This window comes from Cyprinodon tularosa, unplaced genomic scaffold, assembly GCF_016077235.1.
Source record: "Cyprinodon tularosa strain WSP-4 unplaced genomic scaffold, ASM1607723v1 ctg528, whole genome shotgun sequence".
Classification (NCBI taxonomy): domain Eukaryota; kingdom Metazoa; phylum Chordata; class Actinopteri; order Cyprinodontiformes; family Cyprinodontidae; genus Cyprinodon; species Cyprinodon tularosa.
In genome coordinates, this window is record NW_024039261.1 from 914,628 (window position 1) to 924,016 (window position 9,389).

General features: G+C 39.4%; 1 protein-coding gene across 1 annotated transcript in view; it reads left to right on the forward strand.

Moving 5' to 3' along the window:
• mettl24 (methyltransferase like 24) overlaps positions 1 to 7,686 on the forward strand; it is a 57,731-nt gene extending 50,045 nt beyond the window's left edge. Inside the window, exons 4-5 of the mRNA XM_038304192.1 lie at positions 1,595 to 1,817; positions 6,516 to 7,686. Coding sequence (XP_038160120.1) covers positions 1,595 to 1,817; positions 6,516 to 6,860 — 568 coding nt within the window. The 3' untranslated portion in view covers positions 6,861 to 7,686. The remainder of the gene's footprint in view (positions 1 to 1,594; positions 1,818 to 6,515) is intronic.
• Positions 7,687 to 9,389: the final 1,703 nt, after the last annotated feature.

The window sequence follows — 9,389 nt, forward strand, 5'->3', positions numbered from 1 at the left end:
AACAAAAGTCCTTCCAAAAGAAATTCATAAAAAACACTCTGAGAGTGAAAAAAAAAACGCATTTTCTTTGGAACAACATAACCTTAGAGGCATTAATGCTGATACTGGCGCTTTCATTTTTTTTATTTTATAAACCTAAATCTAATTGTTAACGAGGCTTTTTAACTTTTTAAATTTACTTTTTGACTTTTCCATTAGCTTTTTACCTTTTTTTTCTTGACTTGTTAAGTTTTTTTTCCAACTTGATTTACAGTAGGAAATATATCATTAAATGGCTCATCTAATTGGTCAAATGCCAACATAAGATGTACAGCCATGTAGTAGTGTCTTTGCTGAATGGCTGGATATAGATATTCTGCTTCTAGACCTCACTGAAGGACAGGTTTGTCCGGTGATCAAAAAAGGTTACTTGCCCTATAAAGGGTTAAAAAACACCATGAAACTTTTATTACCTGAGATAAATTAAATTATGCTTATGTAAATTGAGAGGGTCAGATCTGTTGCTAAAAGTGCCATGTGATCTAGAGTGTCATGGTAAGGCACTCCCCTTAAACAAAAGAGCTAACTAAGCTCAAAACTATTTACTTCCAGAATTGTACTGATAGAAAATCTTGTACTCTTATATCTTCTCCTTATCTGTGACTAGGTCACCGGGCAGCAATCTCATTAGGGATGCCCTGACTTCCCTTTTCCTAGACATCTCTTCCATCTCCTCTTTGGAAGCCAGAGCCGTAAGGGCCAGCAAACAGACATAGTCCTTACGGTGTTTCTTGGGCCATCCTGGGCTTTGTCCTGGTGGGAAGTGCCTAGAACACCTCCCTAAATACAACAAGACTGCATCAATGACTTGTCCTGTAGTTCTCCAAAGAAACCAGAACAGCATCTAAACAACCGCAGATCTTAGTTACTTCAGATAAGGTTAGTGTATCAATTATAATAAATTAACAATAGCAGAATGGATTTTTTAAAAAGGTCACTGATGGGAAACAAAAATATAAAAAAAACATAAAATACTGACTCACATTTGTCAAAGCACTTGATGAGTCCCTGGATGGAGCGCCATGTGAAGAATAATGTGAATTTTTTTTGGGAAGCAGTGCGTCTTATTAAATCTGGTTTAAAACAAACACAGCTTTTCAGAAGTAGAACATTATACTAACAGTCAAACAATGGCGGTCACTGTGATGGTTTGGGCCTGTTTTTCGATGGAACACCAGAGTTATGCAGCTGAACATTCGTACAAAACAAACCAGCAATTCACATCTGCATGAATAGAAGCAAATAAAAGGAAGGTTATAAATGTCATGCTTATAGCTTCTCCTAATAAAGTACAAGAGTTTTAGAAGCTTTTTAATAAGCGCTTTGGGAGATGGGGACTTTTTTTGGAGTTGTGTGTCATTATTAAACTGCTACAGTGTAATTTAATAAAATAACACAGAGTTGGTGAATAGCTCCCTTTTATTTTCTATCTTGTGGTTTTATTGCTTTTATTTATCCACCATCCAATGTAAGTAAAAAAAAAAGCAATAAAATTTAGGGGGGAAAAACTGCTGCCTTTGTAGCTAATGCTTTTCTTGGCTCCTGTGGTCTTCAGGTTGGGAGGGGATGATCGGTCCATGGATCATTTTCTTGCACAATCTGGTTGCGAGGTGCACTGCTTTGATCCCAGCCTGGAGCAGCCTCACCTGCAGAAAGCTGAAATTTGGTTCCATCGGATCTCTCTAGATTGGAGGGACCCCAGCCCAGCTATTGTCCCTAAAAGACAAGTGAACAACAAAAAACTTGCCACCATCTTGGATGACTTTGGACACAGAGATGTAAGTGGTAATGTAACATTGTTTGCATCTATTCATGTTATTGTTTCAACATAATTTATGTACGGCACGTGGGCACATATTAGTTCATGTGCGCCTCAGCATATATCCCCCTATCGTGAGTCATTCCTCCTGGATGTCTGTCCTAAAGTCCAAATGAATATCTCTTCATTGAAAATATAATGTTCCTCCAGCACCTGATCTTGCTTAATGTCATCTCTTAAAATGCCCACAGGGCTGCTTCCCCAGCTCATCAGATAAAGATTTGCATACATATTCATTTATACACAACCCAGACCCACTAAGAGATACAAGCTGGGGGAGTAGCTGCCTAGTGGTTACAGATGAGGGTAATGGTGTCCTGTAGAGGCTGTTTAAAACTTCACACTGATAAAAAAAGAAATAATACTAAAATAAAAAATAAAAACTTACACTGTCAGATTGTTTTCAGATGCTGCCACAGCATCTGAATAGATTTCCAGACTTTGACTTCACAGCTCCAAAGCCTTCCTTTTGCTCTTTTTTTAACCATTCAGAGGTAGATCTGTAGTTGTGCTTTGGATCATTGCCCCTTTATCATAACACAAGTGGTCTGTGGTTTAAGCTAATCAAATACTGTCTGAACAATGTTCTTTAAGAATTTCCGTCAAATGTGGCAAGTTGTCATGTGCTAAAGCAGCAAAGCAATCCTATATTATTATAAGACCACCACCATGCATGATGTTTCTTTCTTTTTAAATGGTACGTCACTACAGCTATAGCAGGATACTTACCTTTAAAAAGGTTCCCCTTCTGTTCATCAGTCCACATAATATTACCCCAAAAGTTTTAGAGAGAGTCAATCAACCCTTTGTGTTTTTTTGCAAGCACTTTTCTTTGTTTGTGTGTGTACTGTTTTTCCAATATAGCTCTGGGAATAGACATCCTAGAGTTAAATGATAGCCCAACAGATATGCTTTCACAAGCAGACCATAATGGTCCTAGAAGTCTGCTTACACACCCCTATGAGGTAGACTACTGTATAACACCTCTTCCCTCAATAAAAGTTCATCCCAGTGCTGCATGTCCAGAGCCCATAATATCATTAATGACCACAAACATCCCCCACCATGGACAATGCTCAATACTGCACCATGTCTTTTTTCTTCCACACTGTTTACATTTGATCACTGTTGCACTTTCAGATATGGAAATGTCATGAGAGCTGTACAGAACGAAATTTCGTCTTGCGGACACTTTGTATACAAAATGACAATGAAAGTTGTCTTAGTCCAACTCTGCACTTATAGAGCCATCAGAGTCCCTGTAGACACAGGCACCTATCATCTGTGGGGAGCATAAGAAGGGAGGGGAGACGGGCTCTCATACTTGGGCTCTCATAAGATGTTCCAGTAGATGGGGGGAGGCAAACACTCAACCTGACAAGTAGACAAAGACAAATTCACATTCTAACTTTCTGTTGAACCATGAGCTCTTAACTGAGGCAGGTAAGGCCTGTAGTGATTTAGATGTTGTTCTGGGTCTTTTTCTTACCTCTTGGATGAGTTTTGGATGTGCTCTCTAACTAAATTGGTAGGCTGGCATTTTCTGGGAAACTTCATCACTTTTCCATGTTTTCTCTGTTTGTGAATAATAGCTCTCACCATAGCTTACTGAAGTCCCAAAGCCTTAGAAATACAAAGCATTGTCCAGATCTAAAGATGCAAAAGACCTAGTTTCCGTTATTTATTTTTTTAGATTTGAGGATTAGGTGTAGCTTTTTAACCCATTTAACAAAGGACCCTTCTGCTCGTTCTGGTAGCTCGGACTGGATTGTCTAAGTTGAGCAGGATGCTGGTCGCTTCTGACTATCCACAAAATCCATCTTGAATATAAAGGTAATTGTTTGCTAGGTTTGAACCATTTAACATGGATGAGCTTGACGTAACATCTGTCGAACAGCACTGGAACCTCACCAGAAGTTCCTTAAGGGAAAATAAGATACAGGCTTACAGTTGCATCACTGCTGAACTACTGAGGTATAACTTTGCTTATCAGACAATGTTTAAGTCAAAATAAAAGGGTCAAATAAAAAGGCTCTTTTAAAGATATTTTTTCTGGAAAAATGTACAAAATGTCTCTTTAAGACTGCTTGGTAAATACATTAAATATTGCATGTTTCTTTGAACCCGCACCTGTTTTTGTAATACCAACAGGCTTAAAGCTAAAAGATCAGAAAGCGACTCTTTGCTAGACAGCAAATCTGCTCCCTATCAAATTTCACCTCAAGTTTTTATTACTTTTCTGTAATTTCCCAGCTGATTGAGATTTTACAGTTTGTAAAAGGCACAAATATAACGATTTTGTGGTTTGTAAAACATGGATTGGTACACTGCGCTGTTTTATAACAGACAGCACTCACCTGATTAAAATGCAGAGCCATGCACGCATCCTCATAATAGGGTTTTAATGTGAGTACTCAGTGTGCCAGCAGAGCAAGAAAAGGCACGAGTAAGATTGCTCCCTCTCAAAAGGTTCTGCCAAGTCTCTCAGACATGAAACAGAGTCACTCAGAAAGGTTAAAGCATGCTCTTGTGCTTTATGTCTGATGTGCAATGGGTAAAAAACTGCACAGGTGACTCATTTGCAGAGCCCTGGTGACCAACCGAGACAAGAGACTCACAACAAAAGCAAATGTTAGTTGTTAGATGCCAAACAATGACAGTTGACTCTGATAGTAAGCCAACAACATAGTGATATAAAGACTGCACAACCACCCACCAGACTTGGGGTAAGCAACTGAGCTTCTCCTGCTTCCCAGTTTATAAAGACCTTAATGGGGCAACAGTAGAGTCGGATGTAGGAGTTTGCCCTCTAAATGCAGGGTGTCCTTGGGCAAGACACATCACCTGCATTGTCTAGTGAGTCAGAGGGCCTGGTGGCGCCAGTGTACGGCAGACTCGCTTCTGTCAGTGAGCCCCATTGAGCCCCAGGGCAGCTGTGGGTCCTTCACCTATTTTCTAACTAAACAGTGTACCTTTCAGAAATCATAATCTTTTTCACACCATTTTATGCTAAAATAAGCAAAATTATTCAATAAATATTTCTGTGGAGTTTAAAAGACTACCAATAGTTTGCAATAATGAAGTGAAAGGAAAATGAGACAAAGTTTTCAGAATATAGAAAAAATCGAAAACAAATGTAATGTGCATTTACTTTCATATGGAAGCCGAGTGCGGTCGTGTCCCTCCGATACTTTTTACGGATGGTTTTCTCGACAAAACTAGTTCATTTCCTCATTATCTAAAGATAACAAAGGCCCTTTTTTCCTGTGATAAGGAGATGATTGCTGTGTGCTAAAACTGATTACATCTTTCAATACCAGAACAGCAGGAGAAATATAAGTCATGGCAGCCTATGTATAATTCTGTAAATAATCTATACTACACGACGTTGTTGGTTTGATGATTTGCTTCCATTTCTGATTCATAAACAATTAGACTTATGCCTCCAGAGACGTAGCAGGTGTTTTCTGAACAGCCCCATTGTTATGCCTGTAACAGGTATAAGATGCATTAACTTCCAAAATGAGTGCAGATTATAGGGTGTCATTAAAACAAACTGTCAGATTTGTTTCTACTGTTTTCCATGCAATTCAATCATCCACCACAACCTGGCAATGAGTGAAAAGAAAAATTAAACCAAAAAAACTGATTATTTGCGCACACGCGGCACCGCAACTGCACAACTAAAGGCACCGCAGGCATGGATGGACTGGGAATCCAGGGTTGTTGGCCAGCCTTATTCACTACTGATACAGATTTATGAACTCATTATCCTAAAAAATCAATAACTGTTTTCTCGTGATAACGAGATAATTATCTTGATATCTCGAGAAAACAATTAGTGTTTTAACTGTGCTAATGAGATAGTTATGTCGTTATCTCGAGAAGACAAAAGAAAAAGATATATTAGAGTAAGACCGCTCTGGGCTTCCGTACATTCAGGCCCAAATAGCCAATGTTTGTAGGGATATCTTTCATCATGGTTGAAGCTGCATTCCCCACCATGATGCTGCCACTAACAGAGTTAAATATGTCTTTATCAAGTTCAAGGACTGTTCTGAACTTTGAAAAGTTGCAAGAAAGGCTAAAGTATTGATATAATTTTTAAATGGATATAAGAAAGTTTGCCTCTTAAACTGAAACATAAAACAAAATCTAACATTTTTTGAAGTAAACCTATGAGAAACAGCATCTTAAATAGTATATTGAGATTTGTCCACATTTCTTCCATGGTACATCTATAATCTTTATATTGATTTTAATAAGAGGAGCTTAGAGAGGTTAAAAAAAGGCCAACTTCAGTATCTTACTAAAACTCAGATGAAATTCAAGTTTCTAAAGACACAGGCTTTGAGAGTGCACAAGTCTATTTACATAAATATGACCTCAGGGTGCTTTTAACATTCAGTTTAGGAAGCAATACCTCCCCATTCCACCCTAGCAGGCCCTGTCAAGTTGAGCCTCAGCTCTATCCATCATCACCACTGCTGAAGCAGCAGCGAGACCAGGCTTCACTTCCTCCTTTACATCCTTTAATAGCTTTTGAATTCAATAACGTGTTGAATCTTAGTGTTATCATTAAGCTACCATAGAACTCATTTATTATCTGGGTATGAAAGAAATTCTTCTCTTTTTAATCTCAGTCACTGTGTTCTAGGTGGATGTACTAAAAGCAGACATGGAGAGTGCGGAGTGGAAGATTCTGGAGAACCTGGTCCTGGAGGGCGTCCTGGACTCTGTGGGTCAGTTGTTGCTGGAGCTTCACCTGCACTGGGCGGGCTTTGAGGTAGCCGGCGATGACCCATCTGTGGTGCGATACTGGTACAGCCTGCTGAAGGAGCTCGAACGCGCCAGTTTTCGCCTGTTTCACGTCCGCAACAACCCCAACACTCCTCATCTCTTTTTACACAAGAACATAATGAATGCCACCAGCTCCTACACCTTGAGCTGGGTGAACACAAGGTGGAAGCCTTCAGGCTCAGCACATAAACATGATGAATAGCTGCTATTGTGACTTTATCTCAGGTCTATGATGACCTTCTACATTGAGGAGGTAATTACTTCCAGAGAGTCTTTCTCTTTCTAGCTGTTATATTGTCGTTAGCAGGTCAGGTTGATTCAGACACTGTTGAAGCCTGGCCCACAGCCAATTGGTGCATCTTTATAAAAAGCTATGGCCAACAGGCCAAAAAGGCTGCACAGCTGATGAAAACACACACTGTTGCAAGAAGCAAGTAAATGAAAGAACCTGCCTCATTGGGAGCAAGTGCACACTAAAAAAAGAGGTTTTTAGTTTTTTGTTATAACAATGTAGCTAAGTTTACCTTTGATACAAGAGCATTGACAAAAAATACTGGTTCAATTTTGGTGGTTTTTTTTACCATCCAATGCTGGAGAAATAATCCTCTATAAACAATAATGGTTATCCAAACCCATCCAAAAATCTTGAGCAATGCCAGGCAAAACAAGGCATACTAGAGCCAGTACTAGAGTTGAAGGGGAATGATGGGGGATGGCATCCCCCTTCTTCCTGTAACATTTTATTAATGAAGGTGTAAAATGTCTACAACATTGACAGTAATGGCAATAATATTGCCCTTTCAAGATTTGGAGGGCTGTGGGATTATGAGTAGCCTGAGCAGAATAAATCAAATCAAAGAAGTGGCCTACCATGACTATGAAGCTGATCCCAGTGAAAATTTATTCCTCTGCATTTGTCCTTAACTATGTAGGGGCAGTGATAGCCATGCCAGTCCAGGGACTGACTGCAGTTCTACTGTAAGGTGCCTCGGTCAAGGTCAATGACCGGCGTACCCAGTAGTCTAATTGCAAGGAAAAAAAAAGGGGGATGGTAAATTTTAATTTATTTTTTGTAAGCATACATAGCCTAATTAATATAGACTATTAACCTGAAGCGATATGGATGGTATGGTTGTTACAGGTGCTGGTCATAAAATTAGAATATCATGAAAAAGTAGATTGATTTCAGTAATTCCATTTAAAAAGTGAAACTTGTATATTATATTCATACATTACATACAAACTCATATATTTCAGATGTTTATTTTGTTTAATTTTGATGATTACAAATGACAACAAATGAAAATCTCAAATTCATCATATCAGAAAATTAGAATATTACTGAAGACCAATAAAAACAAAGGATTTATAGAAATGTTGGCCAACTGAAAAGTATGAACATGAAAAGTATGAGCATGTACAGCACTCAGTATTTAGTTGGGCCTCCTTTGGCCTGTATTACTGCAGCAATGCGGCGTGGCATGGAGTCGATCAGTCTGTGGCACTGCTCAGGTGTTATGATAGCCCAGGTTGCTCTAATAGTGGCTTTTAGCTCTTCTGAATTGTTGGGTCTGGTGTATTGCATCTTCTTCTTCACAATACCCCATAGATTTTCTATGGGGTTAAGGTCAGGAGAGTTTGCTGGCCAATTAAGAACAGGGATACCATGGTCCTTCAACCAGGTACTGGTAGCTTTGGCACTGTGTGCAGGTGCCAAGTCCTGTTGGAAAATGAAATCTGCATCTCCAAAAAGTTGGTCAGCTGCAGGAAGCATGAAGTGCTCTAAAACTTCCTGGTATGTGGCTGCGTTGACCCTGGACCTCAGAAAACACAATGGACCAACACCAGCAGATGACATGGCACCCCAAACCATCACTGACTGTGGAAACTTTACACTGGACTTCAAGCAACGTGGATGAAGTGCCTCTCTTCTTTTCCTCCAGACTCTGGGACCTTGATTTCCAAAGGAAATGCAAAATTTACTTTCATCAGAGAACATGACTTTGGACCACTCACCAGCAGTCCAGTCCTGTTTCTCTTTAGCCCAGGCAAGACGCTTCTGACGCTGTCTGTGGTTCAAGAGTGGCTTGACACAAGGAATGCGACAGCAGAAACCCATGTCTTTCATACGTCTGTGTGTGGTGGTTCTTGAAGCACTCACTCCAGCTGCAGTCCACTCTTTGTGAATCTCCCCCACATTTTTGAAGGGGTTTTGTTTCACAATCCTCTCCAGGGTGCGGTTATCTCTCTTGCTTGTACACTTTTTTCGACCACATCTTTTCCTTCCCTTCGCCTCTCTATTAATGTGCTTGGACACTGAGCTCTGTGAACAGCCAGCCTCTTTAGCGATGACCTTTTGTGTCTTGCCCTCCTTGTGCAAGGTGTTGATGGTCGTCTTTTGGACAACTGTCAAGTCAGCAGTCTTCCCCATGATTGTGTAGCCTATAGAACTAGACTGAAAGACCATTTAAAGGCTTTTGCAGGTGGTTTGAGTTAATTAGCTGATTAGAGTGTGGCACCAGGGGCCATCAATTTTGAACCTTTTCACAATATTCTAATTTTCTGATATGATGAATTTGAGATTTTCATTTGTTGTCATTTGTAATCATCAAAATTAAACAAAATAAACATCTGAAATATATGAGTTTGTATGTAATGTATGAATATAATATACAAGTTTCACTTTTTAAATGGAATTACTGAAATCAATCTACTTTTTCATGATATTCTA